At 41.9% G+C, this 17,113-nt stretch overlaps 1 protein-coding gene across 6 annotated transcripts in view; it reads left to right on the plus strand.

Annotated features, from left to right (window-relative positions):
- Positions 1-488: 488 nt before the first annotated feature.
- The window catches only part of TMEM260 (transmembrane protein 260), a 54,022-nt gene continuing 37,397 nt past the window's right edge, over positions 489-17,113 (plus strand). For all 6 annotated transcript variants that reach the window (XM_074996244.1, XM_074996247.1, XM_074996245.1 and 3 more), the window contains exons 1-3: positions 489-649; positions 11,622-11,653; positions 12,407-12,558. In XM_074996244.1, the coding sequence (XP_074852345.1) occupies positions 532-649; positions 11,622-11,653; positions 12,407-12,558 (302 nt within the window). In that variant the 5' untranslated portion in view covers positions 489-531. The remainder of the gene's footprint in view (positions 650-11,621; positions 11,654-12,406; positions 12,559-17,113) is intronic.

Consider the following 17,113-nt stretch of genomic DNA (forward strand, 5'->3'; position numbering starts at 1 on the left):
AGCTCACAACCCTGGATTTAGCAGGCCAACGCTCAAGCCCCTGAGCTCCAGCTGAAGCCCTATTTGGCACTGGACCACAGCACCCGCCCACGCATCCCTACCCTGCACCATGGCCAGCCCTGAACTCCCCCTCCCCCCCGTGCCCCACCCCTGATCACTCTGTGCCCCTCCCTCACCTCCTTCCCAGTCAGTCCCTTCCCCCACCCACAACCACCTTCTCCCAGCTGCAGCCTCAACCCTCCCCCTCCAGGGTGGTTTCTCCAGGTCCCCCCACTCCCCGCAGTGGTTCCGCCCGTCCGCAGTGCCCCTCGCTGCCAGAGGGGGCGGAAGGCACAGGGAGACAGCCGCCGCTCCCTCCTCCCGGCCCCCTTCCGAACGTACCAACACCGAGGGGGCAGCAGGCGGAGCCAAGGTCGCACTACGGCGCCTGCCCTTGGACGCTCTACGGCTTCCCCCCCCCGCCGTGGTACTGCCCGCCCCGCCCCGCGGCTCTCCCGGAAGGAGCTGCGGCTGCCGACCTGCTGGCAGCACATGGGTCGCCAGCCCGGCAGCCGCCCCGGAGCCGCTGGTTTCGCCGGGGCGCTGGGCGCCGCCGTGGCTGCCGCGTACGCGGCTACGCTGCCGCCGTCCGTGCCCGGGGGAGACTCGGGTAAAGTACCCAGGCCGCCCCGCGACCCCGGCGCAGGCAGCGCCGGCCAGTCCGCAGCGCCTGGGCCGGGAGGCGCTTCGCCCTGCGCGGGAGGCGGGGCGGGGACCCCCGTTCCCCTCCTCCGCTGTGCTGGGGCTGGGCCAGAGACCTCCTGCCCCGCACGGGCCATGGTCCCCGCCTCACCCAGCCGTACCACTGTGGGCGCTCCCGTCGCAGCCGGGCTTCCGCAGTCGGATCCCCACACTCACTGTGCTGCAGTGGCTGTGCACAGCTTTCCCCTTCCCTCCCACGTCTGTTTGGGTTCCGGGACGGGCCAGCGGGAGGCTCGGAAAAACGATGGTGTAGTGGGGGCACCACTGCAGAAACAGGAGAGGGCGCGAAATGGAAGGGTCACAATGAGAATTCTGGAGGGGGTCACCAAAGAGACGACCTCAGGTGCCCTGTTTGGTCCCTGTGTTGTAGGTAGGTGTGCTTTGAAAACTGCCCAGAGAGCAGTTTATTGCTGGTTCGCAATCAAGCTGGAAAGGCATATTGGCTGGGGCCTTGCATGACACAGATCTGGGTCTGATTCTGTTCAGTATTTGTATCAGAGAGGTAGGTAATGGCACAGGGGGTACACTTACGAAGTTTGTGGATGCTGCCACGTGGAATGAGTGCAAGTGTTTGGAGGATAGGATTAATATTCAAAATGATCAGGACCAACTGGAGAAATGGACCAAAGTAAGTGGGGTAAGATTCAACAAGGACAAACACAAGGTACTCTACTCCGGAGGGAACTGTTAGTTGTACATAATGGGAATTGACTACCTAGGTAGGAGTATTGTGGACAGGGACCTGTGGATCCTAATTGATTACAACCTAAATATGAGTCAGCACTGTAAAACTTTTAAAAAAAAAAAAAAAAAAAAAAAGCAAACATCAGTCTGGGATGTATTAGCAAGAGTGTTGTAAGGAGAAGTAATTCTTCTACTCTGCCCTATGCTGATATGGCTTCAACTGGAGTATTGTGCCCAGTTCTGGAAGATGTGGGGAAAAGTCAAGTGCAACAAAAATCATTAACGGTCTAGAGAACATGACCTATGAGGGAAGATTGAAACAATTAAGTTTATTCAATGGGGGAGGAGAGGCAACTGAGGAGTATAACAGTTTTCAAGTACATAAAAAGTTGGTAGTAAGGATGAGGGGGAAGAATTGTCCTCCTTAACCTCTGAGGATACAATGAGAAGGCAGTGGGCTTGTATTGCAGCAAAGGAGGTTTAGGTTGGACATTAGGACAGATTTCCTGTCGTGCAGTTAAGCAGTGAGGTAATTTGCTTAGGGAGCTTGTGGAATCTCCATCATGGTAGATTTTTAAGATCAGTTTAGACAAACACCTGTCAAGGATGTTCTGAAGATTGTGCTTGGTTTTGCCATAAATTTAGGGGACTGCACTTGATGACCTCTTGAGGTCCCTTCCAGTCCTGCCAGTCCATTTATCATCATTTGGGGGTCTAGCTATCAAATTGGAAGGGCCAAAGGAGCAGATGATCAGCCAATTCAAAAGAGAAAACAGACAAAGGGTGCAGGTCCGTGGTTCAAAAATCAGAGTTCTACAGGAAGCCTGAGCAGCTCTTACTACCCGTTTCTTCCAGGAGGGGAGGAACTTGAGGTAGGAATGAATTACCATTAGCTCACTGCAGCAGATGAGAACTGAGGAGCATATATGCCAGTTGTTGCCTTAAGAGGCCCAGGATCCTTCCCATGCCTGTCCCCTATTCTATAGCCAGACAGTAATAAGTACACTCATCCCTCCTTTAACGAGTACTTGACTTATGAGTACTCACTAAAACGAGGGACATAAATATGTATTCTTGTTCACTAAAAGAGTGAACTTCCCCCACTTAAACGAGACAGCTGTGGGGTCACTGGTCAGGGCCCAGGAAAACCTGCAGCCCTGCCCGGCCTGCTTCCATCACCGCTGGCTGGCAACTCCCCACTCATCCCCCAGCCCTGCCTGCTCTCAACACCCAGCCAGGCGTGGAACCCCCCAGCCCACCACATCCCCTATAGGTACTGCACCTTTTCCAACACCCCCCCCCCCCCCCCCCAAAAGATTCACTTGTCTTTCAAGCTGCATGCTGCCACTCCTTCCGCCAATTAGGAGCACTAGGAACCAATCGGAGACTTTTACATGTATTTTAATGGTAATTTAATGTCCCTCTTAGGGGTTTTTGCCTAAGAGCAGAAAGTTGGGAACCAATTGAGCTCATATAGTGACGGGTGAGTCTAGTAACAGAAGTCTAAGGAAAACAGCTGTCCAGGCTCTCTGCTGTCTGCTTCTCTGGCCTCTCTTCCCCTCTACTCCAAGGATGGTACCCCACCGTGGGTGCTATTCACTTCTGCAGTGCTCTGTTGCAGTGGAGGTGGGTCCTGAAACTTGTGGAGATGCTACCTTACTCTCTGAGATTTAATTAGAACCATACCATAAACCATGCTGATTTCATATGGTCTGCATCTGCATCCTGCCTTTCAGTAAGGGACATAGGAGGGAACAGTTTGTATCCAAAGCCAGCTAATGTCACAAGCAAGTTTGGACTGCTTGGATTCTTAATTTTATTAGCATGTGTTTGGCTGCAGTTGACATGGCAGTATATTGCCTTGCAGTAGTATAACTAGTGGAAAATGGGCAACAAACTCTCACTCTCCTTCTGCCAATAGGAAGGGAAAACATTCTTTCCTCCTCCTTCCTTAGAGAATTTGCAAATTTTAAGGCTGGTCTTGCTTAAAATCTGGTTTGCATGATGCTGTTGAGCTGCAGTTTGTCTCTGTGTGTTTAACGGTATGCTAAGTACGGTAGTTACAGACTGAGCTGATTTCTCTTCCCCAGCCCACGACAGAGCTGTGCAGTTTGTTCAGGTCTTTGACTCTTATCTTCTGAATCTAAGATGTTTCTTGTCCTGGTTTAAACTGACATTGCCCCTTGTTGGAAATTGAGATTTAATTAGGGAAAGTAATTTTAGAAGTGAAAACCAATTAGAACTATATTTTAATTTTAAATTATATTTTTCATTTTTTTCTAGATTTGTGGTCAGTCATCTTTGTGCTTGTGTGTGGGGGGGGTTTGATTTTTTTTAAAGGAATAGGTTGATAGTTTCACAGAGTACAATATTTCCTGCTTAATATGCTGATGTTTTATATTGGCAATATGGTGCAAACACATTTAAGGTAATATATACTTAGCACAACTATGTGAACAGTCCTTCAGATTCTGAGTGTGAACAATCCACTTCAGATTCTGCCTTTCCCACAAAAGCTCATTACCTTAGTATATAAAAGTGTTAGTCTTTAAGGTGCTACAGGACTGCATGCTTTGCTGTTTGAAGATACAGACTAACACAGCTATCTCTCTGAGACTGTTTAGCATAAGTATGTACACTAAGAAAGGTACATAGTGTTTCAAGTGATAGGTACTTAATTTAAGGACAGCATGAAAAATTCTGTTTCATTTCTTAAAAAAATCTTCCTAATAAAGTGCACATTTGGTCCCTTGATACATTACATGCCTTGTAAGCAATCTTGTTGCAGGCCTGAATTTATTATTATACCAATATTTAGAGACTGATTAGGACTGGGCCCCTGTAGTGCAGAATGCTGTATAATCGTAAAGTAAAAGATAACGCCCTACCCCAAAAAGTTTAAAAATCGCATTTACATCAAGGTGCAAAAAGTCAAGTCAGCAAACAATGGCATGGTGAAGGGAGAGACAGAACAGGGTAGCAGTGTCATTTCATTGGTTAGCCAGGGTACAACCTGATAACTTATTCTTCAGCTCAACATTTTTATTTGAATTTTAAGCATCTTCGTTTGTCTCTTTCCATTTTAAAACATATTAATTTGGGATGAACAATATATTTACAAGAATTATCTTTTCTGAGCTATTCCTTGCTGGGATACATTCTTGTCTTACTTTAGGGCTTGTTTATACTTACCAGAGGGTTGATGCTCTTGAGGTTGATCTTGCAGGGTTTGTTTTAGCAGCTCTAGTATGGACCCACTAAATCAAATGTTGAGGGCACCCCCATTGATCCTGGTGTACTCCTCAGAGTCACGTGAAGGAGGGGAAGTCCACGGGAGGAAAACTCTCCTATAGACCTTCTGTGGAAATGGGGCAGAAAATTGTTGTAAGATAGGTTGACTCCAGCTATGCAATTCGTGTAGCTGAAGTTGGTTATCTTGCATTGATTTTCTTCTGCAGGGTAGGCCTGGCTTCAGGCAGTGCCTATGGATCGTAGCTATAATGCATTTTTATAATTTGTGGTATTTATGCTATTTTGATAGTGAGCTTGCTCAGTTCTTGTAGCCAGGATTCAAATAGATATAACAAATGTGATATGTGTCTCTCCGTGTCTGCTGAAGCTACAAGAAGCAATGAGCTTAATCTGTGGCGAGGAATATGTAGGTTGAAAATTAGGAAGATCTTTATAAAGATAGTTAACTAGTGGAATAGATTATCTAGGGAAGTTGTGGAATCACTATAATGGGAAGTTTTTAAAAATCAAACACCTGTACTGCGTTGTCTGGTTTTAATTGGTCCAGCCTTTGTGCAAGGGACTCTATGATTCTACAATACTGCCTCTTGATTAGACTACAAATTAAAATGTGCTTAGTCTTTGGGCATTGAATACATCTGATGGGATCGTATATGTCAAAAGCAACAATAGCAGAAACCAAAAAAACAGACGTACTTGCTATTCATCCCCTAGACCTCTTTGGTTGTATGTTGTATTCATTTAATCCACCCCATGTCTTTTTATGTTGGTTATATCTTCATACTGTGAGGTTCTCACAACAGGGCATTGTGGTTTTGTTTAGTGCTTGTCTGGTGCCTGGTAGATGGTCTGCGAAAGGGATCTGTAGGTACTGACACAATTTTGCTAAGAAGAACATAATGTGTTCTCTGCTATATGTCGCCACCGCACTGACCAGTTTAGCATGATCATCTGACTCTGATCACAAGAGGCTCGGAACGTTAAGAAGAAAGATGTTGCTGCCACGGTAGGAAATGTCTGCTTTCAGGTCAGAGGATTGCCTTTGTTACACTACAAGAGAGGTTCCGAATAGGGATGTTAAAGAGCGACTAGTCTGGTCACGAGCAGTCGCCAACATTTCTGTTGATTACTCGGTTAACTGCCTTCCTCACCCCCTGCCGCTCTGCATTGAAAAGGTTGAGCTGGCACACAGGCTGGCTCAGCTTCTGTCCCTCCCATGGGCATCAGGCTCTTCTCCTCTCCCCTGCTCCTCTGCAGTTAGAGGAAATTTGAGTGGAATGGTGAACAGACCATGGGAACCAGGGGAAGTATCTCAAGTGAATAGCTTGCGGAGGATCTGTGTGCATTTGCAGGGTGGCAGGGAAGTAGAGGGTGGGAAGAGCCCAATCCCCACGGTGTGGACAGAAGCTGAGCCTGCCTCTGTGTCAGCTCAGCCTTTTAAATGAAGGCCAATGGGGGTGGGAAGGGAGGGATAGAAACTGAGCCAGCCTGTGTGTGGTTCAGCCTTTTAAATGTAGAGTGGCAGCGGGGAAGAAACTGTCTGATCCTGGTGCAACCAAGGATATGATCTGAGACAGCCACTCCCTATTTACTTGCTGGGGGGAAGCTGTGACTAGCGAAAGCACTAACCTATATGCTTATTGGTTAATCATACAACTGGATACCCTGTTACATCCCTCGTTCCTCCAGGGTGGACTGGAGTAGATTCCACTTAAGGTTGTAAGACAAAGACATAAGTGATGGTCCTTGCGGGCATTGTGGGATTTGAGCAGTTGCAGAGACTCTGAAGCACCCTGTCAGGGACTCTAGATGAGGGGTCGGCAATCTTTCCGAGGCAGGGTGCCGAAATTTGACCTTTTGACCTCTATGTAAAGTGTGAACGCCAGTGACTTTTTAAAGTCACTAATAGTCCCACTTACAAGAGCATCATTAATAAATAAATTAAGCTGCAGAGCTTTAGCATGTGGGTGATGGCTGGTAGCATTAGCTGGTCTTCTGTTAATCCACAGCTGGCCTGGCTTTGAGCAAGCTCCCAGATGTGTGAGGGAGGAGGGACGGGGCTGAGCTCCCACCTCACATGTCAATGAAAATCAGCTCACGTGCCACACTCGGCACCTGTGCCAGGGTTTGCTGACCCCCGATCTAGACTATCGCATAGATATGACAGTCAATGAGGTGCGCCTTTGTATTGTGCCCATCTCATAATCCACCTGACCACTTTTCTTCTTCCATTGTGCTTTCTATTTCATTCAGAGTCATCTACCCATTATATTGCCCATTCCTGTTGGGGCTTTGCTAGTAGATCTTGCAGGGGTCTGGTTCATTTCCAGCAGCTCTCTTTTGTGAGATCAAATTAGAGAGCCAAAAATGTACATGAATGACAATTTTTTTTGGGGGGAGGGGAACCTCTTAATATTATATTCAGGACCTACCATGCTGTCATCTCTTTTTAAAGTCAAGCTCATCTTTATGTCCTACTTATGTATTAGTGTATGTGACACTGATATAAAATAATATTTTATGCTTCGTAAACGCTAATGAATGGCCAGAGCATGGCTGTGGGGTAGGTAATTATTTTAATTTTACAGATAGAGAAACTGAGGAAGAGAGATTAAGTAGATGATGATTTACTCAAGATCACAGAATTAGGCAGGGGGCAGGTTAGCATCCAGGTCTTCCTGGATCATTTTCATGCATGCAGACCTGCAAACCTCATGCCCTGAATGGCTTATCAAACTTATGGCAGCACTTCCTTTGTCTCTTTTGGGAAGGTTGGCGCACAAAAGGTCTTAGAGGTTCTGGTCGGTATTCTGATTAACACTTTTTTTTTATGAGTATCAGAAACAAAGAGAAGTCCTGTGGCACCTTATAGACAGATGCATCTGAGGAAGTGGGTCTTTGCCCATGGAAACGTACGCTCCAAAAAATCTGTTAGTGTCTCAGGGCTTCTCAGACTTTTTTAAGAGGTGTTTTGTAATGCTTGAAAATTAACAATGCCCGAAAGCCTACAACTTTTATCACAGCTTTTCTTGGTAGTTCACATACATATTGTCTTGATGTTGTTGTCCACAGTGTGGATCAATACCATAATGTATCAGCTTAACAGCCCATCTCCTTCTTGTCAGTAATAGTCATTTAAAATAAATATGTTTAACCAACATCCTAGAAAGATTTAGTTGCGTCCCTAGTCATCTCTTAGATAAAGCTCATGATACTGTTTCAGATGCTGCCTTATTTCTGCCTCAGTCCTGTGAGTTGTTGCCTTTAGCTACAACAGGTTCTGCAACCTGCCACTCTGGAGCTGCATATGGCTCTTTAAGGACTTCTCTGTGGCTCCCACCACTACAACTGCAAAGTAAAAAAAAAAAAAAAAAAAAAGAGAGAGAGAGAGAAAAAAACTCTTGATTATTTTCGGCAAATGACAAATGTCTAAAGGCCCAAACATGAATAATTCGTATCTAAATAACAAACGATGTGCAATCTCAGAAGTTGGATAAAGCCCCCTTTAATATGTGCATCTGTCTTTTGATCATGTTGCTAATAAAGTCTAGATTTTGAAAAGGGAAAGGAAGCTTGCGGCATTCCAGCTGTGAAGGGCAACACCTGTTTTAAGAAAAAACTGGAATTAAACGTGAAGTAAAATTGGCATAATTAAAGTGGGGTTGGAATGGCTTGAAAAAAGAGGAAAAACAAAGATGAAAACAGAATTTCTAACGGAATGGACCCAATCCTTCACATTTATATCGCGTTTGTCTGGGCTCCCTTTGTGTCTCGTTTGCAATGAGAAATTCCCCAGGCACAAAAAACTGTCACCTTGAGAGAATATGTTAAAAGTCTGTGAACGTCCTGCAGTAAACATGAATCACATGACAAATCACTGTGCGCACTGTTCTTAACATAGGGGGTCACAAAAAGTGTGGCTTTACATTATTTACAGGAAACTCTGTTTTATCTGGTATTTTTATAACCTGAACTCTCAAATGACCGGCACAAACATGGGAGTGCTCGAGCAATGTTGCCCCTCCGCGGCCAGCCAGCTCACTGTTCTTCCTGCCTCCTTCTGAGCTACCAGATGGGCTTCCAGGGCTGCCGGGGTTCCCCTGTCTGGGTCCCCAGAGCTAGAGCTGCCATCAGAGTTCCACTCCCAGCTGGCTCCTCGTCCTGGGGCTGCTGGCATTCCCCCAGCTCCGGAGCTGGAGCTGCCAGTGGGGCTCTGTGCCCTGCTGGCTCCTGGCTCCAAGGTTTTGCCAGCCCTGGAACTGCCAGGCTTTCTTTGGCTGGGCCCCATGGCGAGAGCTGCTGGCGGAGCTCTGTGCCCTGTCCAGCTCCCAGCACCATGGCTGCTGGAGTTCCCTTAGCCCCAGCAGGCTCCCTGGGGTGGGAGCTATCAGCAGGGCTCCATGCTCCAGCCTGCTCCCAGCCACAGGACTGGCGAGGTTCCCCACTCCCTGCACGGGATCCTGCAGCTGCTCTTGATTATCCGGAATATATGAACCTTCGGTAACCTCCTGGTCCCGGGGTTGCTGGATGTGAAAGAGTGTACCGTATTAAGGATCGTCTTGTATTCACAGGCATTGCAGCTCTTGAGTTACTGATTTTACTGAACTGGATAAAGATGGCTCTTCTTGCTATTTTGTTTGCTGACCTCTGAGCTAGAGGTTAGTGCAAAACTCGGCAACGGCCATCTCTGTTGAGCCTGGTTTTACCTCGTGTTAACCCAACAAGTTGCAGTATGGATAATTTAGCTTCCTTAGCGACTGCGCAGGTATGCAGTTATCACAGCACCTTTAAAGGGTCGGGAAGCCTAATTTAAGGGTTCTGTTATTGGTGTGACCTTTTGCCACATTCACAGCAATTGCTCATTGTGATCCTGGTGACCCTTGCAGGATGCAGTGAGCTCCAGGTGTTCAGGTCTTCCTTTCTGCAAAGGAAAACAAGGAGCATCATAAACGATGGTCTTAATCAAACCCGCGGAACTCTTAGAAAAAATGAGAGGTTTGTTTTGCTGAGGTGCCTTAGGCTGTAGTTACGAAAGCTTATGGCGGATGCAATCTAGACTGTCTGCACTGGGGTTTGTGCTGTGCTTTCTGGAACTCCTGAGTCTTGTTGCTGAGCGTGCACCTAGGAGTAGTTCCTGCCTGGTGGAATCTCTAATTACTTTTATGGAACAATAAAGCCAGTGAACCTAAATGTATGGGCTCACACTTCAGAGCAAGGGGCAGAATCCTGTTGCCATGCAAGTCAATGGAAAAATCCTTTTACATCAGAATTCCACTCTGGATCTCTTTACCCGCTCCAAGTTCCACCTACTAATTTTCTGCAGAAGCAGAGACAATCCTGGGTTAACAAGTTGCAAGTAGAGGTGCATGCTACCGAGTATTCTACAATGCTCAGATCCTTTGAGTTGCTCGTTTTCATGCAGAATCAAGCCCTGCCCGCTTCTTGGGATTTACAGTATCTCAGAAATGCCATAGCTTCTCTGGATTAAATTAAATTTAGGGATGAGCAAATCAAGCTGCATGTTTGTAAATTTTACATTAGGTGGAAACTTCCCTAAAACAGAGTAGTAATAAAATGAACACTTCCTTCATAGCACAACAAAACTAAGGGCTCAGAGGTTTTTATGCTAGGCTATCCAGGGTTTTTTTCAGATGCTGTAAATGAGAGCTGTGATTTTTAAGCGGCATCTAACAGGAAGCATAGCTTCTCTAATAGCTTCTCTAACTTCTTTTTCTCTAATTGTGTGCTGTAACTGTGTTGGTTTTTTTAAACCTCTTGTATAATTTTTGATCTCCGTTATAAAATTATTTGCACCCCAAAAATGCTATTATAAAGTAAATTTAGCTGTTTATAGGGCAAGCAGCAACAGAAATAATAATGACCAGTAATATTCAGTAAAACATTGCAACTCTCTGTGTAAAAAAAGGGAATAAAAGTTCAAGGAAAGGATCACATTTAAGTGCTACACGACTGCTTGTTTTATTTCTACATCGTTAAAGACTAACAAAATAATTTATTATGTGATGAGCTTTAGAGGGACAGACCCACTTCTTCAGATCTGGAGATAGAAATGTCAGATAACAAATTGTCCAAGGAAGCTTAAATCCTTGATGATCCTTTTAGCGACAGGATATTGGCATTAACTTTGAGTTTTGTGACTTCTTGTGTTGGAGCCTTCACATTGTTTCAATGTTTTTTTTGTACATGGAAGGTATTTAATGACTTCATAATGTTTGTAAAGTCCTTTGATAATACAAAGCACTGTAGAAATGTTAAATAGTAGTATGTTAATTCCTTTCCTGACTTGTTTTAAAAAAATCACAGGAAAAACAAACAAAATTTAAAATCTAAGTTATATTATATGATGAAGATGTCAGCTGTCTAATATATTTTAGGAGAAACAAGGGTTACTTTTTAAATACTTAATGTTGAAATTTCAACTTGCATCATCTTACAACTGCTCTCCTGAATAAAGTGACACCGGTATATATGCACAAGGATTATTTTTGCCCTATTTAAAAATAAAAAGCTGTACTTTTTCATGAGAAATAACCAGGTTATGAAGAAACAATGCAGTATGAGTTATCCACGTGCTAATGTTATTTTCCTTGAAAGGTACTGAACTAGCAATCCTGGTTTGTTTGTTTATTTTAAATAATGCCTGTAACTTGGATGTATCAGGCTATTCTTTAACAAAGCCTACCTATACCTCCCTTCATCTGTCCATAAGAGTCTTGTGAAAAACATACTAAAGATATTTTGTGCAATGGCATCAGAGGGAGAAAATATTCTTAGAAAATTTCATGCTGTTAAATCTCTACAGATTTACAGTTTTATCCAGTCAAATTAATGCAAAACCCCAATGCAAGCATTTGGATTTTGAAAACTTTAGAGGAGTGTCATTTCCTAATAGTAATTATTGGTTTTACATTATTTTTTCACAGGGGAGCTGATCACAGCCGCATATGAGCTTGGAGTAAGTATTAGTTTTATTGTTTAATCAATGCTCTCATTAACAGTTTTAGGAATTAAGGAAGTTTAATTAAGCATAGAGTAAAGTAGATTAATTTATTTTCAAACCACAGTTTTTACTAACTTATAAGTACAGCACGCGACAATTTACTTCAAGTTTTAAATCCAATTAAACTAAATTATAAAGCAAAGGCTTTACTGTATATACAGTAGCTGGCTTATTATCAACCCAAATTTTGTATAAGCTGGGGAGAATAAAATAAATCGGGTTAAAAATTTTAATAAATTTTATTATTTAATAAACTTTATTATGGTGCATGATCCCTTTAGGCAAGACCTTAGGACTGTCAGCATGGTGGTAATCCGATAGCAGTGTGGTCTTTCAACCTGCTAACCAATAAAATAGTTCAGAATTTGCTTTTTAAAAACAGCCTATTGAATGACCCTAATGTACTGTGACCCCATACAACAAGAAGTTTAAGAAATCATAATGAAATATGTCACCTCTTCTTTAAGTGAGTCATTATTATGGGTGATGTGTGTAGCCAAATCTATTAGAGAAAATGTTTGCCAAGTTAAAATTGGCACAAAAGGATTGTTACAAAGAAGCTTCTGTTCAAAGAGCGTAGTTATTGGTGATAGACCCAGAAGTACCATACCAGGCTAATAAAGAAGATACTTCTCAACTAGCACGTCATTGCAATTTTCACTTCAGCTGCATGGAAACTTTGTGAACCTGTTATTGGTTTGTTTACAGGTTGCCCATCCTCCTGGTTACCCTTTGTTTACTCTGCTGGCCAGACTGGTAATTGGCCTATTGCCTTTTGGTTCCATTGCCTACCGAGTAAATCTTCTCTGCAGCTTGTTGGGAGCAGCTGCAGCATCGTTGCTTTATTACACGGTTTTCAGGTAAAGTAGTTACAAGTATTCATCTTTTTTTAACCCTCCCAGCTCTCTAACGTCTCGGAACACAGGCTTGATTAACCAGCAATACCTCCTGGTCTTTTTAATCATAATTTTCTCCATTAAGTTTTGAACTGTAATAGTCATCTGAGTAAACGAACAATAATGTAATCTAAATTTGACCTAGGTCCCTTCACAAAAGTTCCTTTGGAAAAAGCCCACCTCTCTTCTTAAAAGGGGTTGACAAGTTTTTCAGTCTCATTGTTACAAATCACTGATCAGTTTAACTAACCAGAACTAATGAAGTTTGTCATTATAGATAAAGATGCAGATGGTCTGTTTAAATTAACGTGCTTCACCTATTGGCAAACTGTAAATTTCATTTAATGGCATGTGTTAGAGGCTATGGGCAGATGCCTGTCTCTGCTACCTGATTTGTCTTCATACCTGTGCTGCTTTCTATTTAAGCCAGTGCAATGGATATTTATTCTAATTCAGACTACTTGCAGGAAGGATAATGTGAACAGCAAAGATCATTATTGGCTGTTTCACCTAGTGCAGTGGTTTACTGCTTTCGCTCACTGTACATGTTGCAGTCTGCAGGAGAATTAGAACCTTCTAACCTCTCCCTTTTCTCTAGACCTCTAACCTTGTAACAAGAATACAACTGGAATTGCATGGGGTTTGGGATTTTGTTAACCCTGGTTGTCTTTGATGTGGTAGTTCCCTGTACTCTTAACCTTAGCCTGACCCATATCAGAGAGGATTATGGCAAAAGATATTTTAAACAAAAATTTAATTCTCTTTTTACAGAGAGAAATAGGGCATATTTCATGACTTGAAAATGTTACCGAAGCATAGCTGAATTTTTAATACATTCTTTAAATGGAAGCACACACTGTAACGTCTATAGAGTGAAACAAATAATGGATTTGAGCCTAAGGGAGCTGGAGTAGCCTGAACTCTGACAAACTTCTGTAGGTGTTGAGAGATCTCAGTGCCACATAGGAATGGACCCCATCATTAAACACACTTTTATTAAAGAAAAATTGATATTTTAAACTAATGTATGTACCTTTAAAACCAAACACAGTCCTTCATACATGATCTCATACTTTATCCAAAGTGCACATTTGTAGATTGAAATGTCTTTAGCTATATTATTTGCTAGATAGTTCTCTATAATAACATAAATAAAATTAAGCTGCAACATTTTTATCCTTAACTAATAATAAATAGTTACTGTCTAATTAAAAGACTCTCAGTTTTTTATAGTCTATTAAAGCTCTCAAGGCAGGAATTGTCATTGTCTCTTTTATGTACAGGCACCAAGCACAGTGTGAGGACAAACAACATCATAAGGCTTGAATTAACGAGCAAGAAAAACACTTTCTTCAACGCTCTAAATTTTTCTGTTTGGTCATTATTGTAGTTGTTAGTATTACTGCTATAATTAGGAGTTGGCGCTGGTTCTTAATTTATAATTCAGACATAATCTAGTATGTATAGAAGCTTGGCCTGTGAAGCCTCGTAATTCCAGCTCCCCCATCCTTTTGCCCTCCCCCCAAAAATGACACTTTAAAAAGTTTTTTCCTGCTGTGGAAGGCAATATTAACATGGCAAACTAGCTTTAGGTGCTTCTTCTCTTAAAGGAAAACTAGGAATTCTAAAATTAATTTTGTTACTTTAGCCATATTTAAAACTTATTTAAAAGAGCAGCAAGAGCCCCTTGAAAAGGCCAAGTCAACAGTCAGTCATAATCTATTAACGTCTTTGAAGCAACTTTTCATAACTCTTAGTATATTGCCGCTATTGGCACTGCCGAGCTTGCATGGTAACTGATAAAGTACATTTTGAGCTCTTGTGCATCAAATGTATTCCTAAAGTATGGTTTGGTATTATTTTATTAAATCAGTTCTTAATGCTTAGACATTATAAAAAAAAGCTGTTGCCAACTGGGTCTGTTCTACAGTGATACGTTTTTTTCTGAAAATGTACTGGCACAATCTCTGTTTTAAAGTCTTCAAAATGTTATGGCTTGTTTCAGTTTTTACCAAATTTTTAGACACCCCAAGCTCTCTGAGGCAGTGAAACACTTTACGCATCTTTGTGCTTTAATTATAATTTAGCTGATCGTTAAATGGCTTCAGAATACCTGTCAGGGTCAAGAGAAAAACAGCCAAGTGTTCGTGCTTTCTGTGGGCGTGCTGCAGGTGTTAATATGAAAATATGTAGATGTTAAGAATACAAATAATTGATGAAGTATGCATCCTTTGGGAACAACGCCGTTCAAGTGGCAAATCTCTCTCCTCAAACAATAGGCACCCTTCAGAAAGGAGCAAGCCATCTCTATGGAAATAGGACTAACAGTGCCCTATTGATTGAGTGGAAGAAGACATTATACAATGTCAGTTGGGTTGTTACAATTTCATTTGTCGTGTGACCTGAACTTAACCTCTAAAAACCTTTCTTCTGTGAACGTAAAACCTCCAGCAGGGCACGTTTGCTTACACACCCACTACTGTGAAGCATTGTTTTTTAAATTTTTGTTGCGTTTTGTTATTTGCCAGCATATGTACTGGAAACGTATTCCTTTAGCAGGGTTATTCCTTTGTCAGGCATTTGTTTGAGATATTTCACGAGTTTATTCATTCACAGGTCAGAACAATTTATTTTCATGTTTAATGAGCGGCTTTTGAGCCACTGAATAGTGGCATTCTTTCTTATTTAAGAGGACATTACAGTACATACAGGATTAGTGTTGAATGGCGTTCAGTACATTTATTCTTTAAACAGATTTATACTTCGACCAGGTAATTGTTCACATGGTGTTCTCCCTACTTACTGCTGGGATAGATGTAAAGAACTCCTGTTCCTTTTTTATCAAAGATTTTGTTTCTTAAAACAAAGGCCACTTGAAATGTGTTGATGTAAAAAGCTGTTTTCAGTAAGCAAGACTTTTACTGAATGAGCAGCTTACTTGTTAGAACTACAATTACAAAATATCGTTTTTCTCTTTAGATTTCTTCACACTTTTTTTAAGGTCCATAAGTTGGCATTTAGAAAGAATTCTCTTAGTTAGACTTGATAGTAGAAGTCAATAATTCATTAATGTTTTTCTTTGTGGTACCGAGAAACTATATTGTAATTTCAACATGAGGAAAATATGAATGATTTCTTTAAATTAATATTTATCCACTTTTCAGAAGACTTCTTTGTGTTCGTCTGATATGATTTCCAAAGTGTAACTTTTTTTGCGTGGAAGATGCATTTTCTGTTGTAGAGAGAAGTTCATTATTATACATTTCATTGCTTTACGTGTATATTTTCTCAGTATTCATTTCATAGTTGGGTATTTTTTACCGATACTGAGTAGCATATTTAGTGTGTGGTAGATTTTAGAGAAGATGATATGCTTGCAGTCACAGAACTGGAATAGGTGTAATTTTTTTTCAAATGTACCTCAATTTTTGGAGCTGCATTCGCAAGTTACATCGCACAACGCAAAGTTCAATTGAGCTATTGACAAGAGAATATCTGCATTAACTCACATGGCAAACTGAACTGTTGTGTTTTTTTTTTTTTTAATTTAAACTAATGCTTTAAAATATATGTCACATGTTAAACTAGTGTGGAATTTTTCCCAAATAGTTCATGTTGTAAGAAACTCTGGCCCTAAATAAAAATCTGAGACTAACACCCCTCCCTAAAAAAGTAACATTTTATTGCTAAATCAGTTCTGTATTATGTTGATGGAGCCCCATATATTAAACACGGAGGTGAGTTGCATCATATTTTAGCTTCTGGAGCTGTGACCTGCAATTGGTAGAATCTTGCAAGTCCTGTATGTTGGAAAGTTAGCAAGATTTGTGATCTTAGTTGTACTCTTTAAAGTGCTTCATCGCAGGAAACAAGCAAAAGTTATCTTGCAGTTTTGTTATTGGAGAGTGTTGTTTCTTTAAAACAAAAATAGTCGTAAGGCCGTCAGCTGCAGGGGAACTCCTGTCTCCCCACCTCCCTCTACGCTGTGGGTGCTTCATGTATCAATTGGCTTCAGCAGAAGTAATCGCTGAGCAGCTGAACCTTTTCGATGGAGCGGAAAAGAGACCTAAGCATAAGAGAAAAGTGTGCCCTTATTGCATGTCAAAGTTAACCCAAAAGCATAGAAACTAAGCAGTCCTATGCAGTAGGGTGGTTTATTTAATACATTAATGCTACAATACAGTGAAATTATATTGTCTTATCAGAGTTCCCCTTACAGGTAGTATAGGGATCTCAGGCGATTTCAAATATTCCACAGCTATAAAGCAGAAATTTAGTTTATTAATCTGGAGTAAACAGGGAGTCCTTTACTGGAATCAGAGAGCTTGTTCTTTTCAATGGTTACACCCTTGACCATCAGCCTACTTAGCAAAGGACAGAATATTAAAATACAGTACCTTAGAGAATGAGGACTCTTCTGACTAAGGTATATTTTGGATTTCCAGATTAGAGATTATATTAGATTTATTACTATTATAGCATAATATGAAGATCTTCACAATTTCAAAAGCAGCTCTGC

The sequence above is a fragment of the Carettochelys insculpta genome, chromosome 6, assembly GCF_033958435.1.
Source record: "Carettochelys insculpta isolate YL-2023 chromosome 6, ASM3395843v1, whole genome shotgun sequence".
NCBI classification, from domain to species: Eukaryota; Metazoa; Chordata; order Testudines; family Carettochelyidae; genus Carettochelys; species Carettochelys insculpta.